The sequence below is a fragment of the Nycticebus coucang genome, chromosome 5 (assembly GCF_027406575.1).
Source record: "Nycticebus coucang isolate mNycCou1 chromosome 5, mNycCou1.pri, whole genome shotgun sequence".
Taxonomy (NCBI): Eukaryota; Metazoa; Chordata; class Mammalia; order Primates; family Lorisidae; genus Nycticebus; species Nycticebus coucang.
Window position 1 is genome coordinate 111,009,892 of NC_069784.1, and position 19,641 is coordinate 111,029,532.

Here is a 19,641-nt window from a genome sequence, read left to right on the forward strand (position 1 = left end):
TGGCTATTTTTTTGTTGTAGTTGTCATTGTTGTTTAGCAGGCCTGGGCCAGCTTTGAACCTGCCAGCCCCAGTGCATGTGGCAGGCACCCTAGCCGCTGAGCTACAGGCACCAAGCCAATACAGTAAGGTATTAAAAGATATGTTAGAGGCTCAGTGCCTGTGGCTCACGCAGCTAAGGCGCCAGCCACATACACCTGAGCTGGCGGGTTTGAATCCAGCCCGGGCCCACTAAACAATGACGCTGCAACCAAAAAATAGCCAGGTGTTGTGGTGGGCACCTATAGTCCCATCTACTTGGGAGGCGGAGGCAAGAGAATCGCTAAGCCCAGGAGTTGGAGGTTACTGTGTGCTGTGATGCCACAGCACTCTACCCAGAGCGACAGCTTGAGGCTCTGTCTCAAAAAAAAAAAAAAGATGTTAGAGACTGAAATAAAGGATATTGTCCTAAAATATACGATTTGCTGCATTTTTCAAAATTACCCAAAATCTAAAGAGAGAAAGTTTGCAGGTTGAATGGACTCTGACCATGAATGAGTCCAGGAAGTTTAAGGTCAATGTCCTCGTATGATAACACACATATATGCCACAGCATAAAACTCTTTTGTCCTGAGAGGTTCTCTGAATTAAAAGGAAGGGACGCAAGCTAAAAATATTTAACATTTACTCTCAAAACCAAGAAAGACCTTTTCTTTTTGCACACCTTTTATTAAATTCTTAGTTAATTCTTGATATTTAAAAAGATTGGATTAAGAAAATTGATGTGGAAAGGAAATCTTTTTAATTTAATTATGAATATATAGCGGGGAAAGATGCTGGCAAAGGAAAGCAGTGGAACAATTACTACCACCTGAAGCTTATCAAATGAGGAAAACTTGCGCAATTATTAATGTAGAAATGTTTCACAAGTGAGGTTAAGTTGTTCCTTGGTACAAGATAGCACTCACGTCCTACCCTTCTGACAGCCTTTGAAGAATTTCTTGAAATAAAATTGTAAAGAAGATGCTAGCTCAAATTTCATTAGCTCAAAGTATCACAGTAGCACGTGAGTATCACACAGATACATAAGAAAGATAAGCAAATCCTGAAATAATAATATTAGAAACCCGTTTCCAGGATAGTTATTAAGTCTTCAAAAGCAGAACCAAGTGTCAGGAACAAGAAAGAGTGATCAGAGGCCAGTGGTGCCGTGATGCTTACTCTCCGCCCATCCACAGCCTTATGTGGGGAAATGTATCCACTCATCAAGCAGAGGAAAGCCAGCTTTGGTCATCCATGTTTTGGACCATGTGACCCAATCTTGCCACAGGTCATTAGGCATAGCAAAGAGCAGGGCTGATCAGATCCCTGCTCCTTACTCAATTCCCCACAGGAGGAACCAGTCAATATCTAAGAACTAACTGCGTTTGCTTCTAAGTGGGGTAGAAGCTGAAAAATGAGGAGGCAGAATTGGATCAGGAGGGGCCTTATCAACCATGCGCAGGTCAGTCATTAATGAATGAACTGACACTAGGTAGCCAAACCTGCTGGCTGTTGACCAGAAAGAAGCAGACGGGGACAGTGTAGCTCAGTCCATGCAACTGCAGTCTCCTGCAGACAGGGACAATGTTCATCTTGTCAATGACTGTCTCCCCAGGTCTTGGTTATTAAAACATCAGTGTTGCGGTGCCTATGGCCTGAATGGCGAGTGAGTGGGCTAGCAATAGACAGCTAAAGCCAGCTCTCACGTGCCCTTCTTTTAGAAGCTCTAGATACCAGAGCCCTACATTTCTCCATCTGATTCCTGTGTCTTCTTACTGGCCCTTAGCCTCCAAAGCTTCCCTTTACTTGAGCCAATTGGTTTGCCTCCTTGATCCTTGCCAACAAGTTTCCAAACCAGCTCTATAACAAGGAGGGAGGGACTGAGAAAGAAAGGGAGAGGGAGGGAAAAGAATAAAGGGGAGGCAGACAGAGCGACAGGGAAGTAGGAGGCGGAGGTGGTAGAGAGAGAATACAGTTGATTTTTGTGCCCTTTGTTTTCAGGTGTACAGGGACCTTCATAGCCTCCCTCCAGAGGTTTCAGACTACAGGGGTTAGGTTAACACACGAGAGCCCTGCAACAAACACGTTATTTTAGCAAATCCATCTCTGAGAGTTTGCTCAAAGGAACTATTTAAGTTTTGTCACTGGAGCAGACTGGCTATATAAAACGAAACCACCTGGTAGCTATCTCTGGGCAATTATTTGCCCTGTGTTGAATGTGAGTAACTAGACTCCCATGCTCTGGTGTGATAGGTAAGAATAAAGTGCTCTGAGAGGTTACTCTTGTGAATAAAATGTCCTAAAAAAAAAAAAAAAAAAAGAGAAATAAGAAGAAAAAAAGAACGCATCCTGCTTCTTTCTTTCTTTGTTTTTTTTTCCTGAGACAGAGTTTCACTTTGTTGCCCTCCGTAGAGTGCTATAGTGTCCTAGCTCATAGCAATCTCAAACTTTTGGGTTCAAGTAATCCTCTTGCTTTAGCATCCCTAGGAGGTGCCCTCCACAACACCTAGCTATTTTTAGAGATAGGGTCTCGCTCTTGCTCAGACTAGTCTCAAAGGCCTGAGCTCGGGCCATCCACCCGCCTCGGCCTCCTGGAGTGCTTGCCTCCTCCTTCTCACCCCTAATTCCCTCCTTCGTCACTAGTACTGAAATGCATCCAATTCGAACACGATTTGGCTTTCTTTTTCTTCCTCCTGTGAAGAAACTCGGTGATGAGATGAAAGAAAATTTTACCCCAGTAAACTTTACTTTCATAAAACAACGTAATTACCTTGGACAATAAATGTATTTTCAGGTCTGGTTCATCCCCCATCATTTCGAGTTAAAGAAGCCTCACATGACAGAAAATGGGGAACTTATTCTTCAGTTAAATACTAGACCTGCACTTTCCAAAAGCAGATATAAGCCAAGCATACTATTTTAATGACCAATATTACCCTTGTCTTGCTTCAAGTTCTTTTCTGTACTAGGTACTATAGCAATAAGATGCTCTGGGTGGCCAAAGGCCATACCGTAAGGGAAGGAATAAAAAATAAAGCACTTACTTGGTCCTAAACCAATTGAAAAAGCAGCCACATAAAGAAGCAAGCTGCCTAAGGACAGCCATTTCAAAAAAGCCGGGACATCCGAGGGCTCTGTGACTAGCGGGTATTTGGTGTGGCTGAGGCCAGCATTGAGTAAGGACGCTGAGGTTGTCTCCTCGCTCTTATCCACAGCATGTCTTATGGGCATGAGCGAGCTTCTGCTCTGGAAGGTGAAGTCTCTAAAGTGCTCTCTCAGAGTATTGTTGGTGGCTGACAGGTTTCCTGGTCCGTAAAGCCCAGGCTCATCCAGGGTCTGGTTGACAGGACTCTGGTTTCTGCAGATATGGGTGAAGTTCACGTGGATGTTGAGAGTCACGATGCCCATGGTCACCAGTGAAGCTGCCATCACAGAGGAGCCAACACAGAGGAAGGTTTTACTGCCAGCGTGGTCCACAAACAGAGTAGCAGGGATAGTGCTAACGACCTTGACGACCCCAACCCCAGTGGAGGCGAGGCTGGCTGCCTCATTACTTTGAAAGCCAACAGACTTCAAAACGGTCGATGCATAGAATAGTATGTTTGGCTGGCCAGTGATTTGGACAAAAAATACCAGCGTTAGGCCTATGATTATTCGGGTCCTCATGTTGTCCTTGGAACGAAACAGATCCCAAAAACTATACTGATATTCATCTTTGAGGGAGGACTTTATGACAGTGAGTTCCTCGGCTGTGTCTGAAATTGCTCTTAACCTTCCAAGCACCCTGCTGGCAGCTTCCTCTTGTCCTTTCATCACCAGAAACCGAGGACTTGGGGGAAGAAAGTACATGGCGATGGCTTGCAAAACTCCCAAGGGAATCACGAGACCGAACATATACTTCCAGCCATGGGAAACATTGGCAAATGCATAATTTGAAATATAGGCCAAAAGAATGCCAGTGACGATCATCAGCTCATTCAGGGACACCAGAAGACCCCTTCTGTGTTGAGGAGCAATCTCTGCGATGTAAACACAGGTGGCAATGGAAGAGAGTGAGATGGAAACCCCTATGGCGATGCGTCCTATGATGAGAAGCGTGTACGACAGGCTGAGTATCAACACGAGGCTGCCCAGTCCCAGCAGGCAGGAGGACAAGATGATCGCTATCCTTCGTCCGTACCTGTCTATCAGGAACCCCCCAATGAGCGAAGCGAAGAAGGCCCCGATGAGGAGGGAGCTCACCACCATCTCCTGCTCCTGGCAGGTCAGGGCCAATAAGGTTTTGATGTGAAGCAGAGCCCCAGAGATGATCCCAAGTTCATAACCCACCAGTAGGCCACTGACAGCAGCAGTGATCGATGACAGGAAGGTGAACATGCCGCAACCTGCAAGCGGAGAAGGAGACGGAGAGGTGAGCTGAGATTTTAAACGTGTTATATCCCAACAGAGACTTTACCTTGTGTGTCTTTCGGAGCACTGAGTCTAAACACACACACACAAAAAAAAACTATAATAAAACAATACACCAGCCACAAAATGACTAGATGGCGAAGGAAAAGTCATTTTTCTTTCTTTTTGGAGAAGAGAGGCATGCAGACATTTAGGAAGTCCGGTTTCCTTCTTTTTATGATGTTGCTTTTGTTTTCATCAGATGGCTACATGAGATAAGCAGGTGACGGGGGGGGGGGGGGGGGGGCAAAGACTGAACAAACAAGCATGCCGTTCAGTGTATGCCTGGCGTAGATTCAGAGAGCCTGGCTCCGCTGGTCCCACTCCAGTTCCCTGTAGGTAAAACTATTGAGGGCAGGAGAAAAGGTTGGAGCCTCTGGCAGTGCCACAGGGTCCCTGCTGGCTGGCCTGGGCCAAAATGAAGCACAGCTTCTGAGAAACTTGTCCTCATGTCTCATTAGCCACAATTGGGCCACCAGCGGCTGCTGCTGAAGCCCATGAGCTGGCTGCAGTGGAAGGTGGGGTGGGCCCACATCAAGGTTGTGTTGGACCAGGGAAGGGAGAAAGGAATGCAGGGTAGGGAACAAGCCACGGGCCAGGCACCCACCCACTGTGTAAGGAGAAAGGAGGACAAAGCATGGGAGAGCAAAAGAGACATCCACTTTGTATTGGGTTTTTAATGTTAAATCCAAGGAAAGGCCGGGCAGGTGTGGTGGCTCACACCTATAACCCTAGCACTCCGGGAGGCCAAGGCAGGAGGATCACTTGAGCTCAGGAATTCGAGACCAGCCTGAGCAAGAGTGAGACCCCCTAGGTCTACAAAAAAATAGAAACCCTAGCTAGGCTTTGTGGTGTGTGTAGTCCCAGATACTCAGGAGGCTGAGGCAGGAAGATCACTTGAGCCCAGGAGTTTGAGGTTGCAGTGAGTAAGGATGACCCCACTGTACTCTGTCTAGCCCAGGTGACAGAGTGAGTGGGACTCTGTCTAAAAAAAAAAAAAAAAGCCCAGGAGAAACAAAAAAATCCAAAGAAAATGGATAATAGGTGTTAATAGGTTAAAAGCTATTGTTATTAATTTTGGGTAGTAGGTATACTTAGGTTTGCTATGTTTGTAACTTGTCAACATAGAAACAGAAAGTATTATAGCAAAGAGGGGAGCACACCAGGCCCAGGAGACAGCAATTTGCAAGGTCTTGGGACAAGAGAGCTCTCGCCATGTGTTAGCGACTATCAGATGGCCAGCACTCTATAGGGCACAGAGTGAGTCTGGAGAGATAGGTGGGAGAGGTGCAAAGTGAATTTGGATAGGTACAGAGGGGACACTTCACAGGGTGTTCCAAGTATAATGGGGTTGATACCTACCAAAACATGCAGAGGACATCAGAATTGCTGGTTTCTTGTTTGTAAAGGCTACTATCACTGCTTTGTAGAGACCAGTTCTTCAAGGGATAAGACCAATAGCAAAGAGTTTGTTGCCTTGGTTTGGACAAGAGGTGGTGGCAGCGTAGACTTGGGTGTTAAGAGTGGAACTGGAAACAAGTAAGCAGATTCATGACTTATGTGGGGACTAAAAACAACTACATTTGCTCATGAATCAGAGATGGAGGATAAGAAGTGGGTGAGAACCCACGGTAGCTCGGTAGCTTGAGCAGCTGGGTGGGTGATTTACAATCATCAACACATCGTATACAGTGCTACACTCTATATGGGGGATCCACCGACACAGGGAAGATTAGGGAGAAGACCCGTTGTGGGTGGTGATAAGAGGAGAGGTGGAAGTCAGAAGTTCCGTGTGGACTTAGTAAAAGGCTTTATTTGCTTTGCCGGTAAGATATCCACGTGGAAATGTCAAGTAGATACACAGATTTGGAGCCTAAGAGGCAGGTCAAGGCTGGAGATAGGCATCTAGGAATCAACAGCATGTGATTGGCCTCCTATGTGACCTTGGGGAAAGATCACGTAGGAAGACAGAATAGAGGAAAAGGAGGTACAGAAGTAGCACTGGACCTGGGCAGCTCCAACATTCAGAGGCAGAGGGCCAGCCACAGGTGCTGGAGGAAAAGCAGAACTTGAGACTAACTAAGCCGATGGGCCGCTAACACATGCCAGGGCACACAACCATTGCAGGCCGAGCGAAGGCCATTTGACTCTGCCTTGAATAGGGGTACAGTGCAGCTGAAAAATGCTGCTCAGCTCTAGTAAAATAAGTGGGTCACGTAAAGGCGATCTAAATCCCTTCCTGTCACAAATATCCAAAGTATTTTTCATCTCCAGGATCATGGTGGAGAAGTAGAAGACCAGAAAAAAAAAAAGCATTGAATGTTTAGATGGCCAAGTAAATACAAATGCAATATTCCACAATAAATAAAACTAATTTATGAGCAGTTTGAACAAAAACCATTACAATGAAATGAAATCAGCAATTTAGTTAATCAGAAAACCAATACTTAGGCAGGTGTTTCTTAGGAAAAGCAAAACAAAACAGAGGTGGTCTTTGCTTCCAAGAAACTTAACATTCTGATGCTATCTGTATTAAGGTGTTATGTACTGTTTTGTTTTCTTTTAATGCAAAATGATTTCATAGTACTCTCTTATAAATTCATTCATGTCCTCAGTTTCCACACATTCTTCTTTCCATTATGATCTTAAAATTCTCAACAATAAATTCCTCCTCGGCAAGGAGAATTAGGTCAAATCCTCACATTTGGAGAAGGATATTGTGTTATTCTTCTCTCTACTGGTCGTTGTTCATTTTTTCTGTGTTGGATGTGTTTATTTTCATGTGTGTCTTGGCAATTAGTAACTGATGTCTGATAGTCTATTGAAGATATTAGTGATTTTGGAAAATGAAACACTTGGAAGGCAGATTTTGTGAGGCCTCCCCAAGGGCATTCGGGGTGATGGAGGGCACCTGGGAGCACTGAGTGAGGGATGTAGGGAAATGGATGTGGGAGCTGCAAGAAGACTGCACTTGCCACCTTGCGTTTTTCTTGCCCCTTCCTTGTTTCTTTCTTCCTAAGATGGAAAATGCTGTTTCCCTACAAGAAGACTCTTTGAGATATGAGTCCCTTTTTGATGTTCTGTTATCCTACATTACAGGGACCCTGAGGGGGCAGGTTAAAAAGCAAGCATGTCACAAAGGCAGCTTTTTCTAAGGTTGGGGACAGAACAGGGCCCCAGCCTCCTCTGCTGCCCTCTGGACTTAGTCATTTCTCTGGTTCCGTTAGCTGCTCTCGGAGCATATAGACAAACCAACATGTGTGTGCAAAGGGCCTGGACGCCATCCCAGTTACTCAGCATCCCTCTCCAGACCCGGATCTCTGCATTGAGTGTAATTCTTCAGAGACATTATAAAATCATTTCCATGTGCGTTGATAAAAAACCCTTTCACTTTAAATTTCGTATCTTACAACAGTAGTCCCCAACCTTTTTGACATTAAGGAATAGTTTCATGGAAGACAATTTTCTATGGACTAGGATGGGGGTGGTGGGCATTAGATTCTCATACAGAGTGTGCGGCCCAGATCCCTCACATGTGCAGTGCACAGTAGGGCTCAGGCTCCCATGAGAATCTAATGCCTCTGCTGGTGTGACGGGAGGTGGAGCTCAGGTGGTGACGTGAGTGATGGCAGTAAGCAGATGTAAGCGGCTGTAAGCATATGAAGCTTCCACTGGCTGGCTGGTTCACCTGTCTGCTGCTCATTTCTGCTGTGCAGCTCAGTTCCTAACAGGCCCTGGACTGGTACCCATCCGTGGCCCAGAGGTTGGGGACTGCAGTCCTACAACATGAATCTCTGTCTCATTATCCATATTTCTATTCCATCTATCTATCTCTAGGCAATCTCCTTTAAAAAATCAAAATTTTCCACTAGGGCACTCTAGGATCTTAGTCCCACATGGGGACTTACTGCCATGGGGTTATGTGCTGCTGAATTAAGCTGGGGTCTCAGTTGTCTGAATTTTGTTTCTCTCTCCTGTCACATAGGGTACTGCCCTAAACCAGATGCCCCACTCACCTTACTACTGTTGTTTATGATGATGAAGTTCCCTCTAACCCTCGGGCTGCCCATTTGGGGCTGTGGGTCTAATTCAGTGTTTCGGGCCAGCCCCTGCTTCCAGGATTGCAGCTCTAGACTGCCATCGTCAGAAACTTTCCCAGTGCCGTAGAACAACAATGAGGAGAAACGTGAAGAGTGGCTTTTTCCCCCACCATGTTTTTGTTAGCAATGATGACAGACAACATGTTATCCAGTGGATTCCAGAAAGCAGAGATAAACTTTTCCAAGAAATCTGGCAGTGAACAGGAAACCAGAGATTGGAATGCAGTTTGAAGCCATGGCAGGGAGGTGAGGTTTGTATTCGTCTACACACGGGTGTGAGAGTCTGGGGCAGCCGGGTGGACTGAGGAGCAGCCGCCAGTGCTCACAGGGAGGGCAGGATCAGGATTCGCGATGAGCGTTTTTTCAGAACATACCCAGCCCCAAAGTCAAACCGTCTGCCTTTAACAATGATGTTGGGCATACCTAGCCATTTTGTTCAAGTGCCATAGGAAATTCTTAATTTTTATGGATATCACAGAAGTGGCAACATCTGAAGATTTGTAAGTGGTGCCCACAGGCTGTTTGGTTACACCGGTCCTCTGTGCCTTCTCGCTGCTATGGAGCCTCAGAACACAATACTTCAAAGTGTGGCACCTTGGAGTGCTGAGTACCTTGAACTGGACATGGGACAGGGCTCTCTGACCTTCTCTCCTCCTCTCACCCTCTGCCTCCCCAAACCAAGAGGTAGAAACCAGAATTCCTCTTCCCCAAGGTGGGTCATAGAAACTACCCTGTTTCCCTGACAGTGTCTTATTTTAAGGTGTGCTCCCAAAGATGCACTAGGTCTTATTTTCAGGGGGCGTCTTATCTTTCCTGTAAGTAGGTCTTATTTTCAGAGGATGTCTTACTTTCCGGGAAACGGGGTAGAACTCCTCTGCCCCAAAGTAGGTCATAAAACTAGAAAGGTTGCCCTCTTCCTTCTCTCTCGGAAATCCTGATGCTCCGGGTCCCTGCCTATACCAGGGAGGAAGGAACGCTACACAGAAAGGCCCAGAGGGATCTGAACAGACAGGCCTGGCTGGGTTTCCCCTTCAGTCTCCTGCCATGAGATCACACCCTTCATTCTGCTCACATTTCTCCACGGCTGCCCGTTCTTCATCAAGCTAAGCATAAAGACAAACACTTTCCCCCAGGTCCTTAGGTCTTCATTTCTGAAACCTCCCATGTCACATAAAACTTTGATTCAAGTGCATGAAGAGAAAAGATCATTTTATAAAAAGGATGCCTGCACTTGCACGTTTACAGCAACCCAATTCATAGTCACAAAGGGGGGAAACAACCCAGTGCCCTCTGCTATCTGAATGAATAAAATGCAGTGTTATGTAGCACTACTCAGACATTAAAAAAATTACGATCTAGTATCTTTTGTGACCCCCTGGATAGAACCAGAAATCATTGTTCTAAGTCAAACATCAAAGAATGGTGAAACAAGCCCATGCACTCAATACCAAATGGTATCTAATTGATTAACACTTAAGTCCATATATGGAAGCAAATCTCAGGGAAAATCAAGCTGGAGGGTGGAGAAGGCGGCCCTGGGTAAATTCACACCATTGGGTACAGTGCACACTGGGTGGAGAGCACACTTACATGTTTGACTCGATCTGTACAAAAACAAAGTATATAAATGAAACTTGCGTACCCCCTAATATTCTGAAATTAAAAAAATTAGCTGTGTGTAGTGGCTTATGCCTATCATCCCAGCTACTTGGGATGGGAGGATTGCTGGAGGCCGAGTTCAAGACCAGCCTGGGCAATATAGCAGACTCCCCTCTCTAAAACAGACAAACAAGCTTTGATTACACAAGTTGGTAGTATGTTTTCCTGTTACTCTGTGTTTTGTTATAGGAGTGTTGGCTCCAACCCTTACTTACAGGGAGTAAGGAGAGGTATTACACTTTTCTACCTCATATCACTTGGCTAGAACACAAATGGCCACAGTAGGAAGATTTCCAGTTTGATTTTTCATGCAATGGTGATTCTTTACTAAGGTAATGAAGTAAAACTATTCCTATCAAAGCTGTGATCACAATCAAATGGCTTTATGCAAATGGGAGCTGAGACCCTCAGCAGCATGAGGACACTAAGGGGCCGAGGCGAAGACCGTGCTGGCCACAACAATAGCTGCACTGTCTGCTGTTCCCAGTGAGTCAGATGAAACCGCAGCTGTAACTGGAGGCAACCCCAAACACTCCGTTCTCACAATGTTTGAGTTTCTGCCTGCTTTCTTCCCCGTGTGCCTATTATGGCACTTGTACATAAAAGGGCACGCAATAAACACTTGCTGGCTGACTGAATCTTACGGCGGGGTAGAAAGTGTGCACACCCGGGGTGTTTCTGGCAGGCAGCCAGGTAATTACACAGCTTGACCAACTGTGAATGCATCACAAATTTAAAAGACACCCTACTTCCTGGTTTGTTCAAGAAAAATGTGTGCAGTTACCCCAAAATGGCTTTGCCTGTGTGGCCCGCCCCTTCTCTGTGGTTTCTCCCTGAATCCCTTTAATCCCAACTCAGTGACGTTTATATGAACATGAACTTCTCTATGCTGACCATTACGTGACATTACATATTAACCACAGCCCGGAGACTCGAGCGTGTTCATTCAGTCAACAAACATTGATTTTTTGTCTTGTCCCCGAAGGCTAGAAGTCAGAAGACAGGCAGGCGTAAAGCAGGGTTCTTGCCTTCAAGGGACTTTCAGTCCAATAGTGACAGCCTACAGGTAAGGAGATGCTCCAGCTTACCCAGGAGGCTCTCCTCAGGCCTAGTGCGACTCCCCAGAGGGCGCGTCCCGTAGAGAGTTGAGCTGTGCTGTTGCTAACCACTGAGGTCCTAGGCACTGCCTGTTGACCTTGGACCATGTGTGGTGACCCCTGTGGTGGTAAATATTGGAAATTATGTAGCTATCCCTGTCCCGCACCCCAACCCCTCTTTATCCCATAAAGAAACTCAGACCAACAGAAGCTTTGACCTTCCTATATACCTGCTGTTATATGGGGGACAAAAAAGAAACTTTGCTTTCTTTCTCTTTCAGTTTTCCAATCCCAGGTTTGATTTTGTAACCCTTTGACAGGCATACTCTCCCAAAACTGGCTTATTAGTACTTTCCTGTGTTTCACAGTCATCTCCACTACTCCCCACCTCCAATGAAGACCACCCTTCAGTCTGCATCCTTACCCTGCACCCAGGCCCTGGGCACAGAATATGAGTCTTCAGAGCCCCTGTCGCATTTTAGGGACTCACGTGTGCTTTCACCACTAGACTGAAAGTCCCTTGAAGGCAAGAACCTTGCTTTACGCCTACCTGTCTTCTGACATCTAGCCTTTTGGCACAAGACAAAGAATCAATGTCTGCTGACCTAGTGAACATACTTGTATCTCTGGGCTGCGGTTAATATGTAACGTCACGTAATGGTCAGCATAGAGAACTTCATGTTCATATAAACCTCAAGCATTTGAATAGCCTGCTATTAACATTTCTCTGATGCTTTCAGCGCTATTACTAGCTCGTTAATACAATACCACTGTAGGGACATTTTATTCTCACGCCTGTATTTATGTTCATTAAACTTTAGCCCAGCCCCATGCATGGAATGTCCTCTGGCTGTTCTGCCTCAATGTTTAGCAGTCCCCTTTTCAGTGGACCAGGTTTTCAGGTTCCACAGAGCTCTCCAGAGACCAGTTCCCCAGCCCATCGGCACCTCTTGCTGTTTCCAGAAACTGTCATGCTCTTTTACAGACCTGTGCTTCCCTCACCACAGGGTCCTCTGCCTTCCATCACAGCCCAGGGGAACTAGATTCATGTTTGAGGATCAGCTCTGATATCCCCACCTCTAGACAACCTTTCCCAGACTCCCCTCTGGGTTAGCGAGAATTGCTCTTCTCTTGCCTGCACGTCTGTTGCCTCACAGCTCCCCGGATTCTATTTGGTTACGTCTGTCTCCTGCCTCAGATTGGGAGCATCTTGGGAGCAGGAGTGTCTGCATCATGGAGGGTGGTGCTCAGGGGAGACTCTCGGACGCCCTGATAAGGAGATGCTCCGGCTTACCCAGGAGGCTCTCCTCATGCGACTCCCCAGAGGGCATGTCCCGTGGAGAGTTGAGCTGTGCTGTTGGTAACCACCAAGGTTCTAGGCACTGCCAATTGGCCTTGGACCATGTGTGGTGACCCCCTGTGGTGGTAAATATTGGAAATTATGTAGCCATCCCTCTCCCGTACTCCAATCCCCTCTTTACCTCATATAGAAATTCAGACCAACAGAAGCTTTGACCTTCCTATATACCTGCTGTTATCTGGGGGACAAAAAAGAAACTTTGCTTTCTTTCTCTTTCAATTTTCCAGTCCCAGGTTTGATTTTGTAACATTTTGACAGGCATACTCTCCCGAAATTAATATCCGCCCGCTTCGTTGGCTGGGGAGATATTAGGAGGAAGGCATTTTTTAAACTGGCTTATTAGTACGTTCCTGTGTTTTGCATTGTTCATATTTTCTGCCTGATGCCATGTGTGACTTTCATTCTTTTCTTTTTTTCCTTCTCTCATTTTTTTCTGTTCTTTTCTTCCATTCGAAACTTTCAACAGGATAAGTCTGGATGCTTATTTATAGGGCAGTGCCCGGATTACAAACAAGATAGGTTCTGTAGATTTGTATGTGAGTTGGAACAGGTATATTTACCTATTACAGGGAGACCTGGAATATAAACGAGATAGGTTTTGTAGGTTTGTTCTTAACTTGAATTTGTATGTAAATTGGAACAGGCACATTTACCCATTACCTGTAGTAGCCTCTGTTCCTAAGTGCAAACTGCATGTTAAGTTGAATGTTTGTAACTCAGGGATTTCCTGCATTCTAAGTTTTTCTGCTACCTATCGAACTGTTATATGCTCAGAAAATGTTTCTTCTATTTTTTTGTCCTATTTATTTAGGTATAATTATTTACATATAAATTCCTTTTTTGTCCTATTTATTTATTTATTTATTTTTTTTTTGTGTGTGTGTGTGTGGTTTTTGGCCGGGGCTGGGTTTGAACCCGCCACCTCCGGCATATGGGACCGGCGCCCTACTCCTTGAGCCACAGGCGCCGCCCATCCTATTTAGGTATAATTATTTGCACATAAATTCATTTCCTCTTTTATCTCTGTCTTCTTGTCCTTTTTTATCTGCATCCTAGCAGAGCCTCTCATACTCATCTTCCGCATCACAGATTTCAGCCTCTAATCCTGCTGGTACACGTTTACTCTGTCCCACTTTTTTCAAGTCTTTATAGATAGCTCTCTTTTCATCTCGGCTCTTCACCATAGTTTACTCTCATCATCAAATGTTTTATATCTTTTTTTGACAGATTGCATTTTTAAAAATTATAATGAGCTTATACAGGAATGCTTTCCAAAATTTATTTGTGTTTCCCAGAATAAGAAATCTTAAAACGCATTTTTTCCTTTATATTTCAAACACACTTACTAATAATTACATTTGCTGCCTTCTCTTTACTTAGCCCCCAAATCAGTTATGATATTTTTGACTGTAAGAACCCCAAACTCTGAAAAATTCAGAATTAAAACATAGTGACATGTATTGCTTAATTAACAAGACCAGGTTGGGTTTAATCTCCCCAAGGATTCACATTCAACCCATCCTTCTAGCCTCGCCTCCACAGAGGTTTGCTTTTTGTCTCCTGGCTTGTCACCATCTGTGCAAGGAGCTGTGTGCTACAGCTGCCAACTAGATTCACGGGGAAGAAACGATGGAAGAAGGCTTAGGACAAGGCTTTATCCTCTCTCCTTTTATCAGGGCAGGGACTTACAGAAGCACCCTGAAAGACTTCCTCTAATATCACTTCATCAGAACTAGTGGGTCACTGGTCAAACTTGGGGGCAAGAGAGACTGGTAAGTGAATATCAAAATTTTGAGTTACCCCCATAGGAAAAGCAGATAATCAGAAGGGAGTTGGAACAGCTGATGCATACTCAGGGTCTGACACACCTCACTCTAGCCACCAGGTAGCAGTTAGAAACTCCTCTTGGGTTGCAGCATGAGGTGCACTGATGTGCACAGCCTCTAGCCAAATTTCCTGGTGTGGTTCCTTTGGACTTAGAAAGGAACTCTTCTTTTTTTTATGTCTACATTTTGGCTCCCTGATTATGAATTAAGGGATATCATTTCTGGAATATTTAAAAGAGTCGGTGTAGGGCGGCGCCTGTGGCTCAGTGAGTAGGGCGCCGGCCCCATATACCTAGGGTGATGGGTTCAAGCCCAGCCCCGGCCAAACTGCAACAAAAAAATAGCCGGGCGTTGTGGCGGGCGCCTGTAGTCCCAGCAGCTTGGGAGGCTGAGGCAAGAGAATCGCGTAAGCCCAAGAGTTAGAGGTTGCTGTGAGCCGTGTGACGCCACGGCACTCTACCCGAGGGCGGTACAGTGAGACTCTGTCTCTACAAAAAAAAAAAAAAAGAGTCGGTGTAGTTCTTTGCTTGCCAAAAACATTATATACAAAACTGCAGTTTCTGGAATGCTCTGCTCCAGGGGCTCTTTTAGGTTTTGTCCCGTCTTGACACTGAGTTCATATGTCCATGTGCAGTGAGCCACTGTCTTTCTTGTCCAGGCAAGAGTTGCTGAAATCGTGGGAATCAAAGCCCCTGAAATGAGGTACAGAGAGAAGTGATAATGACAGGATGGGGTAGGAAGAATTGGGCTGTAGGGCAAAACTTCAAATCCCAAGAAAGATGCTCCCGGGGTCTGTGAAGCTATCCTTACTTTCCCTGTTTGGTGAAAGTTCTGCGTCTGTCAAATGCAGATGTACCGTGGGAGTCTATGGAAATCAAACATTTCACTGCCCAGTCTTACCATTAAACTCCCACGAGTTACACTCACCATCTGTGCAAGGAGCTGTGTGCTATCTTGACAAATATGTCAAGTTTTCAGTGCTGCCGGATTTACTGTCCATGTTTTCATGGAGTTTTTTTGGTTTTTTTTTGAGACAGAGTCTCAAGCTGTTGCCCTGGGTAGAATGCAGTGGCATCATAGCTTACGGCAACCTCAAACTCTTGGGCTTAAGCAATTCTCTTGCCTCAGCCTCCCAAGTAGCTGGAACTCCAGGTACATACTATGACATCTGTCTGATTTTTCTATTTTTAGTAGCGACAGGGTCTCTTGCTTTGAACTACTGAGCTCAAGCGATCCTCCCTCCTCGGCCTCCCAGAATGCTAGGATTATAGGTGTGAGCCACCACACCCAAGCACCCATCACCCATAGTGCTTTTTAAATTCTTTAAATGAAGAAACGAAACAAGAAGAACATAAATAATATTGTAAAGGCTGTGGCTGGACGTCCTTTTATAAAGAGCACTTTATTTTCTGGAATTAATGCCTAATGGCCACCTGGGTGTTAAGGGGCAAGCTCATAGTACATAATAGTAATAATAGAAAGACGGACTGTGGGAGAGACGGGGGGTCGGAGGTGAGTCCGACGTTTTTAATCTAATATAAAGGGAGAATTCTGATGGACAGAGAGAGAGAGAAAGAGATAGAGGGGCTGAGAGAGCCCAGAAATAGGAGAAATGTAAAAAAAGTCAAGACAAGAGCCGGGCGTTGTGGCGGGCGCCTGTAGTCCCAGCTACTCGGGAGGCTGAGGCAAGAGAATCGCTTAAGCCCAGGAGCTGGAGGTTGCTGTGAGCTGTGTGAGGCCACGGCACTCTACCGAGGGCCATAAAGTGAGACTCTGTCTCTACAAAAAAAAAAAAAAAGTCAAGACAAGTTGTCAAGTTGTGGGGGGTATGAATGAAGAGAAAAGCCAAGGGAGAAATACGGCAAGAGATCTGCAGATTTTAGAAAAGTTGATTTGTACGAACCATCCTTAGGGTGGATTTGATAAGAGAATGTTAAGAACGGACCTACCTAACATTCCGTTGCAGGATAGCTAGCCATCTTCAATTCCTCAGTGAAAATCTAGAAAGAGCTTATATGAATGAGATTTGCGAAGATGAAGGGAAAAGGACTGTCATCTAGGTATGGACTGGAACAGAAAGCGAAAAGACTGGTTACTAGAAGTGAAGGGCAAGAATCCAGGGAAAATAGGAAGCTGGTTAGGAAGTGATGGGAAGAACTGCAGCCTCCCGAGGCGCAGGGTGTGTGTTTGTTTGGGATGGAGGAGGGGCAGGAATCCAGGAAGTGGGGGGTTATCCGCACAGGAGCTGGAGCTATTCCTCTTCTTTCTTTAATTTCAGGTTAATCGGAGGGTGCAAGCAACCAGGTTGCCATGTTTGCATTTGTTAGGTGGAGTCTGTCTTATAGTGTGGGATTGTTTTGTTTTTTTTCAGACAGACTCACCCTGTCACCCTGGGTAGAGTGCCCTGGCGTCATCATAGCTCACGGCAACTTCAAACTCTTGGGCTTAAGCAATCCTCTTGCCTGAGACTCCCAAGTAGCTGGAATTACAGGTGCCCGTGGCCATATCCGGCTAGTTTTCATATTTTCAATAGAGCAGGGTTCGCTCTTGCTCAGGCTGGTCTCCAACTCCTGAGCACAAGCAATCCACCCACCTCTGCTGGGATTACAGGCATGAGCTTCCCAGGAGCTATTGCTATTATAATATTTAAAAAATGGTGCCTCCATGAAGCTGGAGAATTTAAAGACTTGCAAGTGGGTTTTTTTCTAAAGCTCCCTGATTCTGGCACTGCTGCCATCACTTTCAGGAACTTTCTTGATTTCCCAAAACTAATATGGGATCCTCCCCCAGAATTCCTGCTTTCGTAGTCCTTCACTCACAGAGGTTTCATGACGTGTCCCTACACGCAGCTTCAGATTCCTGTGTCATCGCTTCCCCTGCCTTGAACTCTGTGCTCCCGTCCTTCTGTAATACTTGAAGTTCCCTGAGCGTGTCATTCTGTCGTCTCCAGATGTGCAGATAAGCTATTTTCTCCGCTTAGGATGCTCTGTAAAACTACTGGCCTCAGTTGTACCTTCCTGACCCAACTTAGCCAGCCTGTCTTCCAGGAGTCTTCAAGAACTGGCTGAGCTTTGCCCCGTGCATGACTGTGGTTCACGTATCTCACCACCTCCTCCACCAGAGGATTCCCGATCCCGGCCTCTCTCAGCTAGTCGGTAACGAGTTTCTTCATTGCATGGATGCAGCTTGCTTACCCTTGGACCCCAGGACCTACCATCACATCTGCTTCCTAGTAGATATTCCAGATTTGCTGTATGATCATTTTGTAGTTCTTAGATTCTTATCTTTCTGATGAATTGATAAAGCCCACAGATAAGAATAACCCTGAAGCATCCAGTATCATGCCATTCATACTGCTCAGATGCATTTGCAGAATGAAAATGCTCTTTGGACTGAGCACAGTGCCTCACGCCTATAAACACAGCACTTTGGGAGGCCAAGGCAGAAGGATCACTTGAGGCCAGGAGTTCGAGACCAGCCTGGGCAACATGGCAAGACCCTATCTCTAAAAAAAAATTTTTTTTAATTAGCCAGACCTGGTAGATAGCCTGGGCAACATAGTAAGACTTTATCTCTAAAAAATATTTAGACAGTAGCCAGGCCTGGTAGATAGCACATGCCTGTAGTCTTAGTTAATCAGGAGGCTGAGGCAGGAGAGATCCCGTGAGCCCAAAAGTTGGAGGCTGCAGTGAGCTATAATCATACCACTGCACTCCATCCTAGGCTACAAAGAAAGACCTGGTCTTGGGCGGCTCAGTGAGTAGGGCACCGGCCCCATATGCCGAGGGTGGTGGGTTCCAACCCAGCCCCGGCCAAACTGCAACAAAAAAATAGCTGGGCGTTGTGGTGGGCGTCTGTAGTCCCAGCTACTCGGGAGGCTGAGGCAAGAGAATCGCGTAAGCCCAAGAGTTAGAGGTTGCTGTGAGCCGTGTGACGCCACGGCACTCTACCGAGGGCGGTACAGTGAGACTCTGTCTCTACAAAAAAAAAAAAAGAAAGACCTCGTCTCTAAAGAAAAAAAAAATGCTCTTCAGTTCAACAAACGCTTCTTCCCTCATTTACTCATTTATAAATTAAGCATGTGCTGTGTGCCAGCACTGTCTGGCAGACAAAGTTCCTCTGGATGGTCAGTGCAATCTGCCCTGGTGTTCTTGTGAGCACTGTGTTGAGATGTTTCCCAATTTACATCTAAATCTGATAGCATGAGATGGTGGTGGCACTTGTGCCACCAGTACATGTGTGACCCCTGATATATATGCTGGAAATACAGAGAAAAGGGGCATAATTCCTACCTATTCTGAATTGCAAAGAACTTTCTAAGTACTGTCAGTCAGCTCAGAGCTCTAATAGGCACAAGAATATATATTTTATACAGGAACTTATAATCTTACAGAAAAAGACACATTTCATGTTATACGAAAAAATAGGAAACTAGCTGAAATAGAATACAACCAAGCTCTGATACAAGTTTAACTGGTACCTAAATTCACAGATCAGACAGATCAGGAAATACCAGCGTCAAGGCTGGCTGGTATTGTTGGTCAGGACGGCAACCAAGGACTAGATTTGGGAAGCCAAGGTTCAGATCCCCATGCTACAAAAGGCAAGTCACTTTCCTTCTCTCCAGGAGGAGCCTGGGCTTGATGGTAAAGGGACAGTCTGAAATCAGAGTGCCTGATTAGTCCCCAGCTAGACTTTAACCTTTCTGTTCCTCTGTGTAAATGAACAGAAATTGGTAAAGATAATAATATGTAAGATTAATTATTCTGGGGAGATCTGAGGATAAATGAGACAGGAATATGTCTGGTAAATTTTAACTATTCTCTTAGCCTCAGTTTCCTTACCTGTGAACTAAGGGTAATATTACCTCCTGGGGTTGTTGTCAAGATAGGAAGGGGATAATAATAGTAACAAAAGCCCTTGGCCCACAATAATCATTCAACAAAGGTTCATTTCATCTGAACCTATGAGTAAAATCTTCATAATACAGTGCTAAAAACATTGAAACAGTCTCTTATTGATAGCAACAGAAATAAAATAATATCTTGTTTCTAGCAAAACAACTGTGCCTTTCATAAATTCTTGAATTCCTTTGTTTTCAAAATTGGTGGGTACCTATATAATTGGTCTT

At 45.3% G+C, this 19,641-nt stretch overlaps 1 protein-coding gene across 1 annotated transcript in view; it reads right to left on the reverse strand.

The window, feature by feature from the left end:
- Window positions 1–19,641, reverse strand: part of SLC2A12 (solute carrier family 2 member 12) — a 58,148-nt gene that overhangs the window by 32,287 nt on the left and 6,220 nt on the right. The window contains 1 exon segment of the mRNA XM_053591230.1: window positions 3,064–4,404. Within this exon segment, the coding sequence (XP_053447205.1) occupies window positions 3,064–4,404 (1,341 nt within the window).